Source organism: Natator depressus, chromosome 9, assembly GCF_965152275.1.
Source record: "Natator depressus isolate rNatDep1 chromosome 9, rNatDep2.hap1, whole genome shotgun sequence".
Classification (NCBI taxonomy): domain Eukaryota; kingdom Metazoa; phylum Chordata; order Testudines; family Cheloniidae; genus Natator; species Natator depressus.
In genome coordinates, this window is record NC_134242.1 from 82,042,803 (window position 1) to 82,065,929 (window position 23,127).

A 23,127-nucleotide genomic window follows, 5' to 3' on the forward strand; every position below is an offset into this window, starting at 1 on the left:
CCTGCCACTGGCAACCTCTGGCCTGATAGGAGGAGGAGCAATATTGCTCAGAACTGGAAGCCATGGGAGGGGAGTCGGATGCAGGGGGCCAGAGATGAAACGCATGGCGGCATGTAACTGCGTATCCACCAGTGGGTGCATGAGGATGTTACAAGCGGTCCAGGCCTAGCAGTGCATAGAGTAGGCCGCCACAGGGTGCACTTGAAGCCCCATTTTCCCAAAGCAGGGGGAAGGGGCGGCCCTACAGCCCGCGTCACCGAGAGCCGGACCCCCCCGCGCCCCGCCCCTCAGGCGGCCATGTCCCCGCCCTCGGTGAGCTAGGGCTCCGTGCGGGACGTGATCGCCCAACCAGGCAGGCTCAGCCTCCCGGGGAGGCGGCCGCTTCTCGCTGATTGACAGGCGGCCCGGCCAGTTGCCTGGCGCGGCGCGGCCGGGTGCCCAATGGGCTCCGGGCGGGGGGCGGGCCGGTTCTGCCGCCGCGCCGGGGTGACCCAGGCGCCGGGCAGAGCGCGGCGGGCTGCGGCAGGGAGAGCAGCGGGCGGCGGATCTGGGGCGCGTTGGGCAGGGCGGAGCCAGCGGCGGGCACGATGTCTCTCTCCACCAAGCTCACCTTGGACAAGGTGGATGTGAAGGGCAAGCGGGTGATCATGAGGTGAGGAGCCGGGCTGGGCACGGCACCGGCTGCGGCCCGGGCAGGGCCCCGTGGTGGAGGCAGCCGGCTCCGGGGGCAGGGAGTGAGTGGGGCCCGCTTGGATGAGGTAGACCCACCCCCACCCAGCTCCTGCCGGGCCAGGCCGGCCCAGGTGTGAGACAGGGTCTCCTCCGGGCGCGCCTGCTCCCGGGCAGCGTGACTGCGGCCGGCCTTCTCCAGAGGGCCGCCTTGGTAATGTCACTCGCCAAGCCCAGCCGGGCATTCAAAAATCAGGCGTCACCTCCCCTCCCCCCATGAGATTGGATCAAAAATAATGAGCTTCTGAAATACAGAACCCAGATTCTTTTTTCTTTTGGGTTCCGGTGTTTCAGCTTTTCACATGGGTTCGGGGCACGTTTTTCCAGGTTTTCTCCACAGCCACGAGGGCCAGAAATTTTCTCTCTCTCTTTTTAAATTAAAGTAAGGTTCTTAGGACTCCAGCAGCTGGAGTTTTACGTAAGGCATCAAGTAGCACATGCTTTGGCAACAGCCAGTCGTTCTTCACGCTCCTTTTTTTTTTTTTTTTTTTAAATGTTACCCTCATGAGTGTGCCAAAAATCTGTAAAAGATCTGTGTGTGATTGAGAATGAGGTTATGGCTCCAATCAGCGACCCAGTAAATTTCAGGGATTTATTCTAATGATCTCAGTACACGTTCCTAAAAAGGCAGGGCATTTAAAAAAAAAATCCCAACCCCCCCAATCTAGCAACCACGTGTTGGTTCATATTTTACTTGGGCCCAGCTTCGTGAAACTGCCGCAGCTTGTGTGAGTGATGCGTCAGTGAGCAGACTTCTCTCTAGGGCATGCGGTGCGATGTGTGCCTGTGATTGTGACACACACCCAATGGGATCCTTTAGGGAACCTTTAGGAAATGGGAACCTTTAGGAAAGGTGGATAGGGTATCTTTTTTTTTTTCCTGTTAGAATTGTATTGAGGAGGCATTTCAAACTGTATAAGGACATTTTGGAAAAATAAAATTAGGTCTAATTTTCACTCAGACTGTTCCTGGGGGTTTGACATAAATTGCACTGGTCTGTCTTTGTCAACTGTCTAAATGGGCCATCTTGATTATCACTACAAAAGTTTTTTTTTCTCCTGATAATAGCTCATCTTAATTAATTAGTGTCTTACAGTTTGTATGGCAACTTCCACTTTTTCTCTGTGTGTGTGTGTGTATAATCTTCTTACTATATGTTCCATTCTATGTGTCCGATGAAGTGGGCTGTAGCCCACAAAAGCTTATGCTCTAATAAATTTGTTAGTCTTTAAGGTGGCACAGTAACATCTGTTCTTTTTGCGGATACAGACTAACATGGCTGCTATCTGAAACCTTTCTTAAAAATGTATCCCGTTTAACCATCAGGCAATCATCTACACGCTTTTTTTTTTTTTTATTAGTCCAACAAACTCTTTTCTGTGGCTTTTCTTTAAATGCCCTTTATCAGCCTGGTGATGGAATACTGTGAATTCTAATCTGAATAAGATGGAATGAAATAGATATGTTTCCTTTTAGGAAGTTTATGATTGACAGGCAGGGATGTGAGTTCACCTGGCAAAAGTTTATGGGATAGTCCTCTGATGGCTCTGAATATCCATTCTGACATAGGAACATGTATAGATCTTGCACTGCTTACCCAGGGGACTGAAATTTCAGGCTATAAATGTACGGATATTTACTTAATATGCACCCCCCCCTTTAAACTAGACCAATTGTTCCAATAAACAACTGAAAATGAACTAATTGCTGTTAACTGAATAACGGTGATTCCTGTTAGCACAACTAGAGAGTCTCATTGAATTGTTGGTGCATTGCACCTCCTGATATCAGACTCTTAAACAGAAATTCAGTTGGCCTTTATAGAAATCAATTTTAAGCCTGACCTGGGAATTGGTACACTAGGCACTGTGAACTCTTTTGGTACACTAGTGCTTTGAGGCACATCTGCATGCACGTAAGCTTTAGATTTTGTTCTTTCTAGGGCAAAGGCTTTTCCCAAGGTCATCTCAACATAACAAGTGCATACCACTTAATTTGGTGCACGAGTGGCAGGTGGAATGTAATGGCCATACCACTAACTTCCTTTGTGCCTGCTCCTAGTCCGTAAAAATGACTTTTTTTTTTTTCCCCTCTGTGAAATGTCTTGTGAACTTCTGTTTTCAAATAATTCAGCAAGATTTTGGCTGTCTGGAGGCTGGTATTGCCAGATGGACAGAAGAAACTCAACCAAAGAGAACCCAAAATGCATCCTGGTTCATTTCCCAAATACAGAAGAACAAGAATTTCAGTTTTTTTTTTTTTTTTTTTTTTAACTACTTGCTATTTGACCAGTTTTTCCTGTGACGTGTCAACTCTGCATTGGCAGAAGATGGACTGGCTGATAGAATCTAGTAAAATCAGAGGGTCTCCATTCTTAACTTCTGTGATTTAAGAAATAACGTGTTGTTTTAAAAGTGATTCAGTTGGTACCTTATGAAGAAATTGACTCCTTTGATCAAAGGCTTGCATGTTTACCAATTTAGTATGGTCTCTCCTTTCTATGTCCACTGTACCAAAGGCTTTAAATGTCTTTTCTACTTCTCTCCTCTTTGAATTGTGGGGTCGATACAATCAATCAACCGTCCAAAGTCTGCTGAGTGATATGCATTCATCATCTGAGGTGAAATATTTCAAGTCACCCAAATAATTCCTAAACTCACTTTACTTTTTGCTTGATTACCATCCTTCTAACACAGTATTGCTGCTAATTTTTTAAATATATCTGTACCATAACAAGGCTGCTAAACGGAAATACAAAATTGCAGACAAGATGTCAGGGTTGATCTGTGTTTTTTATCTGAAGCACATTTCTCTGAAAAGAATTAGCTTGTCTTCTAATTGATACTGAATTTAACAATTTTTTTTTTTTTTTTTTTTTTTTTACTCCTGTTCACTCAGATAATTTTTGGTGTGTGTATATATACCGCACCCGTCTTTCAGTGCTAATGCAAAAGGGTAGGAGCCCTAAGCAAAACTGGTGGTTTAGTGACTTCCATAAGTCTTACATTTATTCGGTTTAAGGAGCAATCTGGTTTCTTTGTCTATTAGCTATAAGGCTGCAGAGGGAGGCAATGGTGGACTGGAGACTTTGCTAAGCAAATTGTTCGTTTGCTTCATGATTGTAAAACAGTGACAGTGTTGTGGTGGTGGGGGTTTTTTTTTTTTTATTAGTCTGTTGTACCATGGGCTGCCAGTTCAATTCTTTCTGCTCAGCTACTCCTATTTTGCTGGCAGCTTTTAAAGATCTGGCCTCATGCATTTTTTTACTAAGCACACTGCAGAGAAAAATGCATGCAACCTGCTGGATTTTGGGACCATTTCATATTATGACACACAAACTCCAGGGTAATATCTCATTTACTCATCCAGATGCTGGGATACTGCTTTTACAGAGTAAAAGTTACCGTTTTCCCCCAAATTAAAAGGCTTTGCTCATTAGTCATCATGCTTCAGCAACGTTTTCCTGTCAGAATTGCTGAAAGTAAAAGCAAAGAGAGGGCTGCTCTCATTAAGTTCTAACATTCTCTGTCATTCTGGCATCCTGTGAATAAGTTCCGCCTTCAGTTATTATGCAACACAACTTCCTGTCATGCCTTAGCTTATGGGTACTAGTATGCTAGACCGAAATGGCAGAAACTCCTCCCTTTTCTCTCACCATCTGGCCAATGTGCTGTTGGGAAATTACCCTCCAAATCCACATGAGATCTGCTGAATAGAATGCAAGAAAGCTCAAGTAACTAACCACAGAAAGACTAGGGATAATTAAGGAGCTTATAAATGATAAATTAAGTGCACAGCACAATACACCAGTGGGACCAACAAAAATCACGGGCCTCTGCTTTGAAAATCCTGTGATTGAAAGACATGAGTGCATACAGAATAAATGGAAGAGATCAGAGTTGCAGGCAATATCTGGAATACTTCATGGAATCCTTCTGCTTTCCACCACTCACCCACAGAGGTATTATAGGGGCCCTGATGGCGTAACCAACCGATGAAGTGAGCTGTAGCTCACGAAAGCTTATGCTCAAATAAATTGGTTAGTCTCTAAGGTGCCACAAGTACTCCTTTTCTTTTTGCGAATACAGACTAACATGGCTGTTACTCTGAAACCAGGATTGTTTTATTTTCTTCCCTCTCTTTACCCTGCAGTATTAAGGCCTGATCATAATTGTTCTGGGGATGTGGTTTCCTAAGGATGTTTTATCATTGCTGCTGACTTAGCTGGAGAACTGCAGTCTGCAGAGCCAATTAATCTTTCATATCAGCTCACTAGCTGAGCATCAGCTTACCTTTTCAGTGGGTGCCAGAGCAAAAGTCTAAATTGGGCAGGGAGGAGGAAGTAATGGTACTCTTCCAAGCCTTGCCCAGTTGTGTTACCAAAATGCGATGCTACTCTCAGTACATTGTGCAGGTCCTAGTAAGGAGGAGGGATGATTGTTGTGTGACTTGATCAGTAATAAAATTGTAAGCGGTGTTTACCACATAAATGTAAACAATAGGCTTCAGAGTTAACGCACTGAGATGAGTGGGGAAGGACACACCATTCAAAGCTTCTATTTCAGGCTGACTGCAGACATAGGCAGAGATAATAAATTTAGTATTTTTTTTGTTTTGTTTTATTTTTTTGTTTTTTGTTAGAAGATGCTTTATGACTAACTGTTGGGTCTGGAAGATTCTGAGAGAAGTAGAAAATGAATCTTGGCATCCTGCTGGAGAAATGGAGTTTTGAGAGCAATTTTCGAAGACGCCTAACTTCCGTTGAAAGTCAGTGGAAGCTAGGCACCTAGCTTGCCATTCGTCTTTAAACATCTCCCTCTTTACTTGTGCCTGCCTCCACTTCAGTGGAGGAGTCTGCATAGTGACTTCCAAAGAGCAAGAAACTAGCTGATATTTCATAAAGCTTGTTCCTCTCCATTGAGAATAAACTGTGTTGTTGGGGTTTCATATCATGGGGCCTGATTGTGCATATAGTACTCTTGTTGATATCAAACCATCAGACCCATGGGAGTTAGCTTTATGGAAGGCTTGCAGGTTTGGCTCTAATGCTGCAAGATATTCAATGCAAAGTCAAATATGGCATAATTTTGCAGTCCTCTTTTTCCTGGCTCAGATGCGGTCATGTCTTTACCTGTAGTCACATTGCATGATTCTTTTAACAACGTTCAAGATTTTTTATAACTAAACACGGTGATGACATGCTATAGTTTACCTTAAGCTTCCATGCTCTTTTTTTCTTTCTCTTATAACAATGTAATTTTCATGGATACTAATGTTTACTCACAAGTGGCAGCATCCATTGAATCCATAAGAAGAGATTTAATGTAACTTTTTTTGTTCCCTTCCTGCCTTCTACACCCTGGCTACTGTGACCTCACTATTCCGATGTTTTCAGTCACATACCAGTTTCATGTTGAGACTTGCTGTACATTAGGGTAGAACTGAAAACCTTGCACTTCAGTGAGCTCTTAAATTGCTTTCCTAATTAGCAAGTTCCCCACCTCTTTTTAAAGGAAATCAGTTATTTGCAATTGAGCTTAAAACGTTTTTTTTTCTTTTAGGGTTGATTTCAATGTTCCAATGAAGAACAACAAAATAACAAACAACCAAAGGTAAGACTCTTCTTAAAATCCAAGTAGAAGCCTTGGTGGCCCTGTCCATATTAAGGACATATTCTATACAGTTCAGCTCCAATGGCGTTAGCAATGATGTGTTAGTGTGGTTAGGCCACCAGCTGCTACCACTATGTCATCTAAATTGTCCTGGAGAAAGCCTAACTCCGAAACATTATTAAAAATGCCTGTGGCTGTCAACAACCCATCTATACTAGAGATCAGATTAGCCACTGCTGGTGTTAGCAATAGTGGGACATTTGTAAAAAAAAATTTCCCTAGCAGAGACCAAAGCCTTTGCTTCCACGCTAAGCATGGTTGCAATGTTATAACTGTCAAGAAACTGTGTTTTCCCGGGCTGTATTCTCATGTGAGAATCTGCTACAGTTGACATGGGGTGCCAAAGGCACCTCTCCTCTCACACAACCACATCAGTGTTTTGAAAATGATTGTTTTGCAGATATAGAAGGGGACAACTGTTGTACAAAACATGCCGTATGTCATTTTGGTTGACCCCAGTTGGTGCAGGTGGGATCTTAGTTCTAATCAAGGAAACAGTTGTTCGGGACATTAAGATCAAATGGCTAGTTGTTTTGCTCGTCCTTGTAACTGTTCCAGCACCTACAGACAGATACTAGCCCTGTTTACACTAGTATATTTTTGATAAATTTTCCCACCATTACTACCGGCCACCTGCAGGGATTAGGAAGGGGTCCACCCCCCAGTGTATTTGTGCGGGAGGGGGAATCCCTTCCTCTGAAGCATCAGGATAGCCATGGCTGGAGATGGGACCAGGTATCCTCTTTCTCAAGTGCTTGGTCATTGGTTCTTGCTCACATGCTCAGGGTCTAACTGATCAGTATGTGTGGGGACAGAAGCAATTTTCCCCAGGTCAGATTGACAGGGACCTTGAGAAAGGCAAAACCCCCAGTCGTGTGTGGGTTCAGGTCACTTGCCAGGATTATCTGGGCATATCTTGCTTAATCATTTCTCTGCCACTGTGCTGGCCTTGGGCACTGGTGTACCTCGGTCCCTCCTATTTTCTGTCTGGGGCACATCATAGTTTCCTGTGGGATGTAATACTTTGATCACATTTCAGTTGTTGGATTTAGTGTGCAGGTACAGGGTGATGCTGGTGGTTAGTGACATACCAGAGGTCAGGCTAAATGATCTGGGGGTCCCTTTTGGCCTTAAACTCTGTGACTCTATTGGTTCAGCTTCTAGGGCAACAATGGGGAGGGGGGTGCTAGTTTCTGTAAGGTGCAGTGTCTACTGGCGTTCTGAACAACTATCAGGGTTAGATGATGTACATAAAACTCCTGTGCCCTGTCTACAGTAGAAGATAGCAGCAGTTCAGCTACTGAAAAATGGGTAGAAATCTAGTAGTGCAGATTGTACTTACTGTTTCTGAAGCTGTTAGACATGTCCATACTCGGTTCATCTTGCTACTAGAGTTATACCAGTGCACTCTGGGACTCCTGAAGCTCCCCATAGTGCCGTTGCTGTGAGTGCATGCTACTGGATAATCTCCACGTGCAAAGTTCTACCTTATGGGCTCCTGGATGTTAACATCAACCATACCAATCATTATAACCAGTGCCTGTTGCAGACCTATGGAGGGGCTGGATATCCCATATGGTGTAGTATTGTTGGTAATGCTGTGCAGTGTTTTAAGAATAAGGATGGATTTTACAAATGTCTGAGGGAAACCTGTGGTGGACTTTCCCCGTCATGTAATAATGTCTTGCAATTTGTTCAGATGAGAACCTATTTCTGCTGTTTCTCTCTTCAGCTTGCCCTTACTTCTGTTAGAGGTCACTCCCAGCAGATATGCTTCAAGGAGTCTGCTTCCCATGCTTAATGGCCAACAAGTTCAGTTCTCTGGGAGCTCAAATTGAACCCCTTACCAACTTCTCTTCTGTCATTTTCTTTGTGGTTACAGAATCAAGGCAGCTGTCCCTAGCATCAAGCACTGCTTGGATCATGGTGCCAAATCTGTGGTTCTGATGAGTCATCTGGGTCGACCTGATGGAGTCCCTATGCCTGACAAATTCTCCTTGGCACCAGTGGTTGGAGAACTTGAAGCATTGATTGGCAGGTAAAGTATAATAGCTGTTGAGTTTATGCAGGCTCTCGCTATAAATGGATCTTATGTCAGTTAGATGCATCTGTGTGTCTTGACTCGTGCTTCCAGGAAGGTCTTGTTTCTGAAGGACTGTGTGGGTCCAGAGGTGGAGAAGGCCTGTGCTGATCCTCCAACTGGCTCCATCATCCTCTTGGAAAACCTCCGATTCCATGTAGAAGAAGAGGGGAAAGGGAAAGATGCTTCAGGGAACAAGGTGAGACATCTCATTTTTAACTCAGTTGTGTCTTTCCCTTATTCACTATTGTAGGGCAAGCAGGAGTGACAAGGGGCTGTGTGGGATATTTTATAGAATGTGTTTAGAAAGACTCTGATATAGCTGGCAGCATTTACTCTCCAAATGCCTGTTTGAAAGGCACTAATACGATACCACATAAAACACTGTGTGGCTCTGCTTGCTGTTGAGGCCACTGTGGAAATGCAAAAAGATTTAGTTGGGGAATGACCAGATGCTTGGTTAGTAGCTGTGTTCTGGATTTGCCACTGCATACTATGGTGATGGGTGTGGTGTAAAAACTGGCCTTCTGGTCCTGAAGCTTTCTTGATGGATAGGAGTTTTGTGGGTTTTTTTTTTTTTTTTTTTTTTTTTTTTTTTTTTTTGTTGTTGTTGTTGTTTTTCCCTTTTACAGTTCGGAATAAAATCCACTCAGCTGAAATGATTGGACATGTTAGTGTATTGCTTTACTGTTTGTAGCTAATCTGACAACTTCTTGGCAGGTTAAAAGCATCTGATGACTAGGGCAGAAAATGACACAACTTCCTTAGAACACATACTGCTCATATGTAAACATAATGATATTGAGTGACCATATTGACAGGTAAAAAGCTGAAAGATGATGCTATTGATGCCAGGAGCTCAGGATGAAGGCGCAGTAGCGGGCACTGTTATAAAGGGAGGAGCAGAGCAAAGGGTTATGGGGAAGCTACTGGCTGCAGCTGAAGGGTTTTTATTTTGGGATGTGAACGGAGAAAATATAGTATGGAAGGAGAGAATTTATTACCTCTTTGTAACTGTGAGAACCAAGTGTCCATTTCAGTCTTATTTCTAGGGGTACTAATGGGTTGTTTAACCACCGTATCGTACTAGCACTCTGAAATACCTTGAATAAGACTGGTTTCCCATCAGCAACCATACAGGGTCCATGCTGCCTTGTACCTCTGACATTTTCTTGAAGGTCAGGAAGAGCACTTGCTCTCAGATGGTTTCTTTTCTTAGCATTGGTGACCCCATTAGCCAGGCAGGCTTTGGCTCCCTTCAGATACAGTGCATGGAGTGGAATGCTGATGTACAGTATGGTGCCCTTTATAGCCTGACACACAAGACTCTAGCTTAGAAAAAATAGCCTGGCGTGCAAGTGAGCCTCTGAAAAGAGGGTGCTCCCATTATGGGCACTAAGAAACCATGAACGGCTGGTATTTCTTGCCACAACCTAACTCTTGGAAGACAATATGTCTTATACTGAGAGGGCCAGACTCATTTCCTTCCAAAAGAAATAATTGTCTGCACTTATTCCAACTTACTCTTCAGTCTCTAACTGGCTGACTACATGCTGTAGCATATCAACAGGGGCACAGACAATGGAGTGTGACAGTAAAGGAGGATGTGGCAGGCTTGGTTCTTGTCCGAACAGAATGAAAATCGATGCTGCAGTAACAGTGCTATTACTAATCTGTGGCCCTGTGGGGCTATTGATGATTTCTGGTGCACACTGAACATGATGGGAAATCTCCGAAGCTTGTTAAGCACATCACTCTGCAGCGAAGTCTACATCTAGATCCATCTCCTGTTCTGCTTCTAGCAATTATTGGCTCTGAAAAGCACTTAAATTGGTCAGCTTGGGAGCTACTGATAGCATTAGTCTAAATTCTGAAATTCTTTTTTGGCGTCCCTTCTTCTCAGCCCACAAGAGCAAAATGGTGTGTCTCTGTCATGAATACTAAACTCAGTTAAAATCTCTTGTTGCCAGTGGTTGGGCTGGAAAAGAGGCTATGAGATAAGTCCTGACCAGTATCAAAAAGCTGTCTTCTAGGTCATGGGTACTAACAAGCTTCTCAGATGTTCCCTTCTTTCAGTAGTTTGATTTGTAGACCCAAAATGAACAACTGAGTCTGCTTTGCAATTATTCGTTGCAGAACTGCCAGTTCGTATTGTAACTAAGTAACACAAACTTGTCTTTATCCCCTCAGATCAAGGCTGAGCCTGCAAAGGTGGATGCTTTCAGAGCTTCTCTTTCTAAACTGGGAGATGTTTATATCAATGATGCTTTTGGAACTGCCCACCGAGCTCACAGGTATGTTAACCACCTTCTGCAGGCAGTGTTACTGAATGATATCTGTCCTTCGGATTCACTCTGGATATGCGAGTTTGCTTGGTCCTGGTCTTCTATACTAGCAAGGTGTCCTGAACAGCACTGCAAAGGGGATTTTCAGATTAGCAACTGCAACTCAACTCTGATAAAGTTTGACATTTGCATGTTGAGTACCCCTAGTCATTCAAAAATGGATATAAATCTTCAGGGAAATGAAGCCTGCTGGGGCTGTGATTTGGGGGGGATCCAAATATAGAATCATAGAAATGTAAGGCTGAAAGGGATCTTGAGAAGTCAAGTCCAGCCTTCTGTGCTGAGGCAGGACCCAGTAAATCTTGACCCTCCTTGACAAGTGTTTGTCTAACCTCCAAAGATGGGGATTCCACAACCTCCTTTGGAAGCTTATTCCAGTGCTTAACTACTCTAATAGCTAGAAAGTTTTTCCTAATATCTAACCTAAATCTCCCTTGCTGCAGATTCAGCCCAGTATTACTTGCCCTATTTTCAGTGGACATGGAGAGCAGTTCTCTTTATAACTGCCCTTAACATGCCTGAAGACTGTTATCAGGTTGCCCCTCAGTCTTCTGTTCTCAGGACTAAACATGCCCAGTTTTTAGCCTTTCCCCACAGGTCAGATTTGCTAAACCTTTTCTCATTTTTGTTGCAGTCCTATGGACTCTGCCCACTTTGACATCTTTCTTAAAGTGTGGCACCCAGAACTGGACACAGTACTCCAGCTGAGGCCTCACCAGTACCGAGTAGAGCGGAACAATTACCTCCTGTGTCTTACACATGACACTCCTGTTAGTGCACTCCAGAATATTAGCCTTTTTTATATCTGCATCACACTGATTCCTATTCAATTTGTGATACAGTATAACACCCAGATCTTGTTCAGTAGTATTACTGCATAACCAGTTATTCCCCATTTTGTAATTTGTGCATTTAATTTTTTTTCCTTCCAAAGTGAAGTACTTTGTGCTTGTCTTTATTGAATTTCATCTTGTTGATTTCAGACCAGTTCTCCAGTTTGTCAAGTTTGTTTGGAATTCTAACCCTATCCTCCAGAGTGCTTGCAACCTCTCCCAGCTCGGTGTCATCCACATATCTTATAAGCGTACTCTCCTCTCTGTTATCTAAGTTTAAATACTGACTTTTCCTGACCCAGGATTGACCCTTGTAGAACCCCAATCAATATGGTCTCCCCGTTGACAGTGAACCATTGAGCATGGTCTTTGACCCAGTTGTGCACCCACCTTATAGTAATTTCATCTGAACTGCATTTTTTTGTTTTGCTTATGAGAATGTCATATGGGACTGTGTCAAAAGCCTTACTGAAATCAAGATCGATCACATCTACTTCTTCCTCCGTATCCACTAGGCCAGGTTGTTTTGGCATGATCTGTTCTTGACAAATCCATGCTGGCTGTTCCTTGTAACCCTATTATCCTCTAGGTGCTTACAAATTCATTGTATAATAATTTGCTCCAGTATCTTTCCAGGTACCAAAGACCTGCTGAGCTTCCCACCACATGGGAAATGTACATACAGCTTTACCTTCAATAGCCTTGTGACATTATTTCTGGATGTATGCTGAGAAATCCCCAGTTCCATTGTCAGCGAACTAAGTTTAGTCTTGAATGACATAGTCCATGCAGCTTTTACCCATACCCATGCACCCTTTCTGAGCAAATGGCTGAATTTAACCTAGCTACCGTATAGTCGAGTCCTGTTCATTTTGTAGCATTTAGAGTTTACCTCTTATTATAAGAATTGGCAAGCATATGAACTTTGAACTGACTTTTAGGCTATTGAAACTTAAATCACTTGAGAGACAAAATGGGTGAGGACTTTTATTGCACCAACTTCTGTTGGGGGAAGGTACAAGCTTTTGAAAGCTCTTCTTCAGGTCTGGAGAAGGAAGCAGAGGGTCTGGCCAAATAAAAATTCAGACAGATTGTTAAGCAAAAGGGTAATGCATATTGGAAATGGTCACTTGAAACGGAGTGGGCAAGTGGGGGTTAGATTGTTATGCATAAAGAGTTTGAAGTGGGCAATTAAAGGGTAGCAGGCAGTGTGTGTGTGTGACAAATTTTTGTAATGAGCCAAAAACCAGTGTCTCTGTTAAGTCCATGGTGTTTTGGTGTCTAGCAGACTTGTTTAAGTTCCCAGGCTAGCCTTTTGAAAGCGTTGTACGCGTTTCCCTTGAAGACAAGCAGTGAAAGATTGGACATAGAGTTAAAATCACTTGGCTAGGACTTCTCTAGACTATCAGGCAAACAACTCTGTAATTGTTATCCTTTGCCCTAAAGATTGAAACTTAGTTCAGCAGACATCCACATGTGTGGGGTGCGCATATATACATGCGCAAACTCCAGGGAGGGCCTGCTTGCTGGGCTTTATTTCATAATCCAGGGCTATGTGAAAATGAATCTGCTTTTATTTTTGTTATTCCCACCCCAGAATTTCAGGTGTTGGCCCTTGCTGTAAACATGCAAAAATTCTCTGAGCTATCTACAGAACACTAAACACAGTAAGATTAGACGCGTGTGTGGTCATTGTTTTCATACAGATCTCTTGCTGCTGTTGCTGAATAAAGGGTTAACATATGCTACTGTGGACATTAAGGTCCCCTGGCACTAGGAATGTTAGGATTTTGCTGTTGGATGGCTCTTCTACAGATTACAGAACTCTTTTCCCCCCTTTTGATTCCACAGCTCCATGGTAGGTGTTAATCTGCCTCAGAAAGCTGCTGGCTTCCTGATGAAGAAAGAACTGGATTACTTTGCAAAGGCTCTGGAGAGTCCGGAGAGGCCCTTCTTGGCAATCCTTGGAGGGTAAGAGCCAAAAGTGTATTTTACATGGACTATTTCATTTTAACACACACCCACTTGAGTGGTAGAGTGAATGAACAGTTCTACCAGTTTGTGTTGTGAACAAGAATTATTTTCTTCCTAACCAAAAAATGGTGAGCAAATCTTGAGTCCCATGTAATTCACACCCTACAGAGGAGCTGACTGGCTCTGTCCACTCCAGTGTTGCTGGCAGGCTCTGTTTGAATACTGTGCTAGTTTTTTAGCTGCCCTAATCAGAGTAAGGGTATGTCTACGCTGCCCACGTTACAGTGCGGCCGTGGCCACGCTGTGATGTGGGCAGCGTAGACACACTTTATTGCCGGGGGAGAGCTCTCCCGGCGATTTAAAAAAACAAACCACCACCCTGAACAAGGGGTAAAGCGCTATCTATCCTGGCACTTTTAGTGCAAAAACTTTTGTCACTCAGGGGGATGTTTTTTCACACCCCTGAACGACTAAAGTTTTAGCGCTGAAAATGGCAGTGTAGACACAGCCTTAGCCAGCAGCATTATGCTGTGCAAACGAACCAGAAGAGCTTTTAGATGTAAACAGTGGCCTTGATACAGAAGGTTGTCAGTTAGCAACCTTTCTACTGGGGTTCAGAGTACAGACCTAATGCAAACTCAACGTCTCTTTCTGTAAGTTGACACTATTTGTCATTATGCAACTGTGACCTACTGTAGTTAGATTCACTTCAGCTCTTTACAGGCAATTAATGTACAAAGACTTTCCCCGGGGGGACAGCTGTTGAGTAACTAGGAGTAATCTCCCCATGTGCTGCTCATTCTTGTGGTATGTATGCGCGCTTTTCAGGCTGGCATGTTGGTTCTGCCAGGGTCGCTTTGACCCTGAGGAATGAATAAAAACACAATGTAGACACCTGGCTAAGTGATATGAGGCTTGGACTCTGCGTAGTCTCTTGTGGTCCAGTAAGACATGATTATTAAATAACATGAATACTCATATTCTCTTCTGAGATTCCACTTACTCCTGCTTCTCGTTCTGCCCAAAAATTTAACCTGTTTCTTAAGAAATACTGTTTTATTTATAGAATATAAAAAGCTCATTGTTTATTCTTCATAACATGACCTGGGCTTAGCGACACTCTCAGCAATGCTGCCTTTATTGACACCCTTCAGAATCTTAGAGTCACATCTTGCCTTCTGTTATATGCACATGCCAGTCTAGGAGAGTGGTAGGAGCTGCATGCACAACACCAATGGCAGCATTTGGCCTGAATGGTTCTTTCAGAATTAAAGGGAGCAGTGCTTTAGTTCTTGGTAGTGGAAGCTCCTGCTCGAGTTGCATCTTGAAGGGACAGATTATCAGAACATCAAGGTTATTGGTGAAATCAAGAGATCACACTGCAAATAAGACCATAAGAATGGCCGTACTGGGTCACACTAATGGTCCATCTAGCCCAGTGTCCTGTGTTCTGACTGGCTGATTCCAGGTGCTTTCAAGGAAGCCAACAGAACAGGGAAGTCATCAAGTGATCCATCTCCTGTCATCCAGTCCCAGCAACTAGCAGTCAGAGGTTTAGGGACACCCACTGCATGGGGTTGCATTCCTGACTGTCTTGGCTAATAGCTAAGGCTGCGAATTTGTCATAGAGGTCATGGATTCCGTGACTTTCCCTGACTTCTGCAGTGGCTGGTGCGCCTGGCTCAGGGCCCCCCGCCCCCAGTTCTGTTCACTGGTATTTTTAGTAAAAGTCATGGACAGGCCATGGGCCGTGAATTTTTGTTTACTGTCTGGGACCTGTCCTTGATTTTTACTAAAAATACCCCTGACTAAAACGTAGCCTTACTAATAGCTATTGATGGTCCTCTCCTCCATGAACTTATCTAATTCTTTTTTGAACCCAGTTATAGTTTTGGCTTTCACAGTCTCCCCTGGCAACCAGTTCCACAGGTTGACTATGTTATGTGAAGAAGTACTTCCTTTTGCTTGCTTTAAACCTGCTGCCTATTAATTTCATTGGGTGCCCCCTAGTTCTTGTGTTGTGAAGGGGTAAATAACACTTCCATATTCACTTTCTCCACACCATTCATGATTTTATAGATCTCTATCATATTCCCCCTTAATCGTCTTTTTTCCAAGCCAGAAAGTCCCAGTCTTTTTAATCTCTCCTCATATGGAAGCTGTTCCATACCCTTAATCATTTTTGTTGCCCTTCTCTGTACTTTTTCTGTTTCTAATATATTTTTTGGAGATGGGATGACCAAAACTGCATGTAGAATTCAAGATATGGGCATACCATGGATTTATGTGGTGAAATGCTATTTACTGTCTTCTTATCTGTCCCTTTCCTAATGGTTCCTAACATTCTGTTAGCATTTTTGACTGCTGCTGCACACTGAGCAAATGTTTTCAGAGACCTATGCACGATGACTCCAAGGTCTCTTGCTTGAGTGGTAACAGCTAATTTAGACCCTGTCATTTTTAATGTTCTTATCACGTGCATCTTCTTCCAGCTTGGGACTGCTGCTGGCTGCACAGGGCGTGGGACTTCTATATGACCTGGTTGCTGGTTTGCTCTTTGGCCCTGTGTACCCTACAAAACTTGCCCACCAGTTCAGCTGCAACAGTGTTAGCAACATTAGGAGCCCAGCTGCTTAAAATGGTGTTGGCACCAGTGCACTGTCTGTGCTGTGGCTCCTGGTGATGTAATGTCTGTGGAGTTGAACTGGGGTTGGCAATAGTGGGGTAAATCCCTAATGTAGACAAGCCCTCTGTTAGAGAAGAAAATCTGCAACACTTCATATTAAAGAGAGGGGAGAGCAAGAGATGGATACACGTGGTGCCATCTCTGAAATTTTAGTATTATGGACACTGTCATAGCATTGTGATCTGAAACTTATGCCTAAAATAGACTCCTTTTCTTTTTGGGGGAGAGGGATTCTGTACTGGCTTTGATCTTGAAGCAGTTCAGGTAGCTTGAAGGTGGCTTTTTCTGCTGCACTTCTAACTTAATGGAGTGGTAGTGCTGGGCTAATTACATAAACTGAGCATCAGGGGCCAGTGTGAGATCACAGTGGATTATGCATTAGCTGCAGTCAAGAACTCTGATGTTCTAATCCCAGTTCTGTTGCTGTCTTTCTGGGAAGCCTGGCAAGTGTCACTTTTTCCCCCCAGTTTGTAAAATGGGAATTGTAGCCGCTACATGGGTGTGGTGAGGCTTGAATAGGTAATATTTATACAGTGATATGAAAATATGAAGTGCTGAATATTTATCTCCTAGGAGGTGCTGCCAGTGCTGTTGTAGTATTACTCCCTGATTTTGTTATACCAGCTGTTGCAGGATGGCCTTGAGATGCAAAGCCTGGAGCATATCAGGCTGAGTGTTGCAATTCTTGGGTGGCTAAAATGGCTCTGCCTTGCATGTTGTCACCTCCTGCAAGGTACAAAGATCCAGGAAAAATGCACTGCTTAAATCAAAAAAATCCTGCTCAAATAGTGTTGTCTAACTATATTACTTGCTTTCTCTTCCTCTCTCCTCCCACCAGAGCTAAAGTTCAGGATAAGATTCAGCTCATCAATAACATGTTGGATCAAGTCAATGAGATGATCATTGGTGGTGGAATGGCTTTCACTTTCCTCAAAGTACTCAACAATATGGAGGTACGAAACCAGCAGTTCTGCCTGTTTGAGGAGGAGGGAGGCCAGGTGCTTGCACTAGATCATTCTCTCTCCCTTCTCCTGGAGTTCAGAAATGAAAGTTCATAATCTAACTCGAGAACAAATGTAATACTGAGTGGTCTCAATTTGCCAGCATTATGGGGGCCTATCGCTGAGGTCTGGATGCTGTCAAGGAATGAGTAATAATTTGAAAGTAAGTACTTTGGGCCTTGGGCGAAGCTCAGCCCTGTACAGAGAGCCAGCAACAAAGGCAATCCAGTGTCAGCCTTCAGAAAAGGAATTCTGTGGGGCAAAGGACTCATGCTGACCCTCAGCCCAGGGGTGAATTTCTCTCTTAAAGCGCATATTAGGTATATCTCCACTGCAGTAAAAGACCCATGGCATTGCTATGGCTAGGTCAATTGACTTGGGCTTGTGAGACTCAGGCTGCTGTGCTATACAAGTAGCCTGGGCTCTGACACCCCACGAGGTGTCTACACTGCTATTTTTATCCCTGAGCCCAAATCAGTAGGCCTGGACTCTGATACTTGGTATCACGGTGTAGATAGCCCTTTGGAGCCTCAAAACAAGCTTTCCCTGCTGCTTCAGATTAGTAGACCCATAGCAACCCCTTCATAGTGATTGAAAGCTGAAAGAAATTCTTTTCAAATATCCCACCGCACTCTTCCTCCTCTAGATTGGCAATTCTCTGTTTGATGAAGAGGGATCAAAGATCATCAAGGACCTGATGGCCAAGGCTGAGAAGAATGGTGTGAGGATCACTCTGCCCGTTGACTTTATTACCGCAGATAAATTTGATGAGAATGCACAAAGTGGGGAAGCCACTGTGGCCTCAGGGATCCCTGCTGGCTGGATGGTAGGTGTAATAGATTTATAGATTCTAAGGCCAGAAGGGACCATTGCAATCATCTAGTCCAGAGGTGGGCAAACTAAGGCCTGCGGGCCACATCCGGCCTGCAGGACCATCCTGTCCAGCCCCTGAGTTCTTGGCCCGGGAGGCTCGCCCCCGGATCCTCCCCCGCAGTCCCCCCTCCCTCCCAGCCTCAGCTCACTGCTCCGCCAGCACAAGGCAGAGCCCGGCCTGACCCGGTGCTCTGTGCTGCGCAGTGTGGCTGGATGTCCTGGTGCAGCCATGCTGCCAGCCACCGGTGCTCCAGACAGCGTGGTAAGGGGGCAGGGGGAGGGTTTGGATAGAGGGCAGGAGAGTTCGGGGGGGGTGGGGGGTGGTCATGGGCCAGGGGTGTGGATGGGGGTTGGGGTGGTCAGCGGGTAAGGTTGAATGGGAGTAGGGGTGCCGGGGAGGGCAGTCAGGAAGGAGCAAGGGGTTGGATGGGGTGGAGGGGGGAAGTTAGGGGCAGGGTGTCTGGGGGCAGTCAAGGAGAAGGGGTGGTTGGATGGGGCAGGGATCCTGGGCGGGGGAGGGAAGAGTCAGGGAAGGAGAGGGGGGTTGGATGGGGCGGCAGGGGGCAGTTTGGGGCGAGGGGTCTGGGGGTGGTCAGGGGACTCAGAGCAGGGGGCGTGGATGGGGCAGGGGTCCCTGGGGTGGCCATCAGGGAACGGCAGGGGTTGGATGGGGCAGGCCATGCCTGGCTGTTTGGGGAGGCACAGCCTTCCCTAACCGGCCCTCCATACAATTTCAGAAACCTGATGCGGCGCGGCCCTCAGGCCAAAAAGTTTGCCCGCCCCATCTAGTCTAATCTCCTGTATAGCACAAGCCATAAATCTTCCCCAAAATAATTCCTTTTTGAACTGGAGCATTTTTTTTTTTAATGGTTAAGGAACCTCCCTGTTAAAAATTTACACCTTATTTCCAGTCTCACTAAATAAACTAGGGAAAGTACATTGGGGAGAGGATGAGCATCTTTTCTAAGATTCTGTGCAGGAAGCTTGTGCACGTACTCAGCCGTGTAGTGTATATTGACTAAATAAGTTGTGAAAATATGTGTCTTGTCTTGCATTTTTAAGTATAAATCTTGAGTAACTTTTCCGATACTAAGATGAAAAAAATAAAATTCCTTTTAAAACCTTCTGATTTCAGATCAGAGAGGTTCTGCATAAAATAGGGGATGTGCAATTTCTGTATTTAGACTTATAGTGAATGGCAAAGACTCCTCTCCAAGGCTGAGTGCTTTAACTTTCTTTTCAAATGACTGTTCATAATAAGAGAAATACCACAGCAGGCTTCACCATATAGCAGCAACAGCTAGCAATTTCCTCCTAGTTCCTCAATATTCACTGCCTGGGGAGGGGGGGGAAAGCGCTCACCTCTTATCCAATCTGTTGCTGTTCCTGCACTAGCAATGAACCTACTGCGTTATAAATAAGTTCACTAGTCCTTGTCCCAAGGAGGTGACTGTGTCTTTCAGACTGACACAGATCAGATGTGGCTAGCACCTGTCAGGCTGATGTGACTGAGAGGTGGTGCAGGAATCTCTGATTTAGTGAGGTTGTGTGTGTGTGTGTGTGTGTGTGTGGTGGTGTTTTTTTTTTTTTAATTATTTAAGGAAGCCACCTATATGATGAAGCTGTACAGTAATTGCATCCATGTTCTCTTACCTGTTAGGGCTTGGATTGTGGTCCTGAAAGTACTAAGAAGTTTGTGGAAGCTGTGGGCAGGGCCAAGCAAATTGTGTGGAATGGTCCAGTTGGTGTATTTGAGTGGGAAAAGTTTGCCAAAGCAACCAAAGCACTGATGGATAAAGTTGTGGAAGTTACTGGCAAGGGTTGCATCACCATTATTGGTAAGATTTTGTGTCGATATATTGTAAGTTGCTGCTTGCTGGCATCGAGTTACAAAGTGATTGTAAAATCTCATGCCCTTCCTTAAGGGACTGTTCAGTTCTGCTCTGGCAGCAAGTGTGGCCTTGAAGGGTGCTGAGCACACTGCTGGGGTAGACTCGGCTGACACACAGCCTTGCGAGGAAGAGCAGATTCTTCCATGCCAGCTTTCTCTAGTTGGATGAATTTAAATTTCCTTCGATCTATAATTAATTTGCTTTGTTTAACAGGTGGTGGAGACACTGCTACTGCCTGTGCTAAATGGAACACCGAGGATCTAGTCAGCCATGTCAGCACCGGAGGTGGTGCCAGCTTGGAACTTCTAGAGGGTAACTTCTTTCCTTCTGTTAATCTAGTTCAGAAACTGAGAGGGGGGGAGGGGGAGGGAGTAGATCTGCTGGTTCTCAGCTAGCCTGGGGCTTACTTTGGGGTGGCATAGTAATGTGTCCCTTGTATTTCACCAGCCATAGGACGTGCTTTGTCACTACCTTTGAGATACCTAGTGACTTTTTTATTTTAAATGCTACTTTCATTCCTTACTCTACTCCCTTTCCTTTCCTCTTTTCTTCCAGTACTATTCTAAAAACAGAATTTCTCATTCCAGAAGGGGCAGAAATGAATTGGTAGAAACTAAAACACACTATTTTAAGAGTTCACCTTTGTTTTTTTTAAACTTCCGGCCATGCCTTTGCTCTCCCATCCCCATTTTTTTTTTAAAAAAAGGAAAAATTTAAACATACTAAGAGGCTTTGTGTCAGATGCTAACACCAGGAATAGTTAGTTAATCCTTGTAATAGTTCTTTAAAGGGTTTCCTAAAGCAACCGATGTAAAAAGGCTGAATAGTCTGTACTTCTAGCCAAAATTTACAGTAGCTTTAGAACATTCTTTTAAACTATCCACTCATTTTAAGGTGCCCTCTAGTGGTCACTTAGAATTCTACACTAGTAGAGTTGAAAGTTTAAAATAGTGAGAATTTATAGGACTCTTTTATGGGGGTTGTATTGTACTGTGAATGGGTTTTCATTTCCTCTGATGATTAGCTGTTTCCCAATATGTGTAAATTCTCTAGTGCTGTCACATACTGTATAAAAGAGAAGCCACAATAGACAGATAATGCGGTTCAGCGGTTGTATGCTAGACAGGGCTTTTGTTTCTGTTGCCTAGGGAGTAATGGTGAAGGGAAAAAATGCAAATTGCTGGAAGGGGCACTGTGCAGCTGACTTAATTGAAAGGACAAAGTTGTTTAGTTTTGGCCCAAATGTAGGTTTTGTGCGTACAGTCTCTAAATGTAATGAACCCCTAACTGATTAGAAATACTTAAGCGTTGTGAGCTCTTTAAAAATCAACTATTGCAGCATTGTACTACGGCATAAGAATAAGACTGACTCAACGAAAGTGAAACCAAATAGTCTATTTTCATCCTCAAAACCAAATGAGGTGCAGGAGTAAAATGGCATAAACAGTGGGGGAAAAAATAGATTTTTTTTGAAAAATCCTGTACTTCAGTAATCTGGTATTTAACACGAGTTGTGGGGTTTTTATTTCGTTTTGATTTAAATAAAGGCTTGTAATGTTAACTCCCCACAAAATCCCTTTCCATTTCCAGGTCTGCAGGTCACCTATGATCCAAAAATATGGAACAGCATTAACGGCCAGATCCAAAGCCCATTGCAGTCAATGGGAGTCTTTCCATTGAATTCAATGGGCTTTGGATTAGATCGTAAGAGGGACTTGGATAGAATTGTACAGGCCATGTTAATTGAGCAGAGGAATCTTGACTTTTTTTACCTTTCATGTAAAGGGATTTTCTGTTTTCATATGAATACAGTTGTGTATCAGATGTTCATTGGCGCTTTAAGTGTGTTTGCTCATATAAAGCAGCTAAGTATAACACTAATAGCTACAAAAATTAACAGGGGTATGTGGGGTTAGTGTCCTCTTGCAGCTCAATTGTGACTGATTTGTTAAAATGTTGCAAGATACTAGGTTAAACTTGATTTTTTTTGATTATTTTTTTTTAAAGTAAACCTAACTTTCCTTGGGTTTTTAAATTGCTAACAGGTAAAGTTCTTCCTGGTGTGAATGCTCTAAGCAATGTGTAATGGACAGAACGCTTCCCCAGTATGTTCCTGTGCACAGCCCCTAACCATCAACACTGCTGCGCTTCTGTATCTCAGCTCTGCAAGAGGCAGATCACAGAATGTAAACCGAAATTAGATGGCATTATGAGAAGAGGACAATGGAGGTGGCTTGAGTCTACAGTTTACATGATGTGGATTTGTCCACGGTTATCCCACTTGAACTAATGTAGTGCGTTAAATTGTTGGTGTTAATTTAGAGTGTATATATTTATATTTTGCCTCTTAAAGAGATTAACCCTTACTAAATGTCTGTTTCTCAAAATAGATTGCTGCGTTAAGCTTGCTCAGTGTTTTTAGCAGCTGTTTTTTGTCACTTGACACAGTTCAAAAACATTTCTTTTTGTTTTTGAGATTGACTGTAATAGCTGCTGAATAAATGTGTCAGTGCTCACCAGTTGGTGTGTGTTCCTTCCTTCACGTAGTTAGTCACCTGCACAAGAACGCACTCATCTAAAGCTGTGCTTCATATGTTTGGGTTTTTTCCCTTTTGTGCTAATGCATTGTTAACTTCTAAAATGCATTTTCAAGCTGTCCAAGTGTTTGGCATTATTAGCATCCTAATATGCCAGGAAAATCAGTTTCAGGAGTATGATGCTCGTTACTTTGAAGCACTTGCAGATGCCAGATTTGTTATCAGGGCAACAACAGGACCTTACCCTAAAAAATCAGCATATATACCATTATGCCAGAATTCCTCCACTATTTGATAAGATACATAAATTTAAATTCCTAGATTAGAGCTAAAACTAATTTCAGATAACAGATTAGGATGAAATTTGGGCAATTTCAGACTTGGATAAGCACTTGCAAATCTGAAAGAAATCAGCTCATTTAGCTGGTATATGATACATCCAGTTTGGATATACTAGAAATCTAGGAATCCCTGAAAGTTATAAGCATTCTTTTCCCGCTCCTGC

At 43.7% G+C, this 23,127-nt stretch overlaps 1 protein-coding gene across 1 annotated transcript; it reads left to right on the forward strand.

The window, feature by feature from the left end:
- The first annotated feature begins 495 nt into the window (after positions 1–495).
- Positions 496–22,488, forward strand: PGK1 (phosphoglycerate kinase 1). The gene is made up of 11 exons (XM_074962452.1): positions 496–652; positions 6,291–6,341; positions 8,284–8,439; positions 8,536–8,680; positions 10,672–10,775; positions 13,511–13,630; positions 17,158–17,272; positions 17,967–18,146; positions 19,854–20,031; positions 20,299–20,397; positions 22,131–22,488. The coding sequence occupies exons 1-11, from the start codon at positions 588–590 to the stop codon at positions 22,169–22,171; spliced, it is 1,254 nt and encodes a 417-aa protein (XP_074818553.1). The 5' UTR covers positions 496–587; the 3' UTR covers positions 22,172–22,488.
- The last annotated feature ends 639 nt before the right edge of the window (positions 22,489–23,127 follow it).

What these genes read in the sequence shown, in the direction of transcription:
- PGK1 (XM_074962452.1), top strand. Translation starts at nt 588, where the DNA reads ATGTCTCTCTCCACCAAGCTCACCTTGGACAAGGTGGATGTGAAGGGC. An exon ending in GGCAAGCGGGTGATCATGAG is followed by an intron (nt 653 to 6,290) that starts GTGAGGAGCCGG and finishes TTTTTCTTTTAG; the next exon opens with GGTTGATTTCAATGTTCCAA. An exon ending in CAGCTTGGAACTTCTAGAGG is followed by an intron (nt 20,398 to 22,130) that starts GTAACTTCTTTC and finishes AATTGCTAACAG; the next exon opens with GTAAAGTTCTTCCTGGTGTG.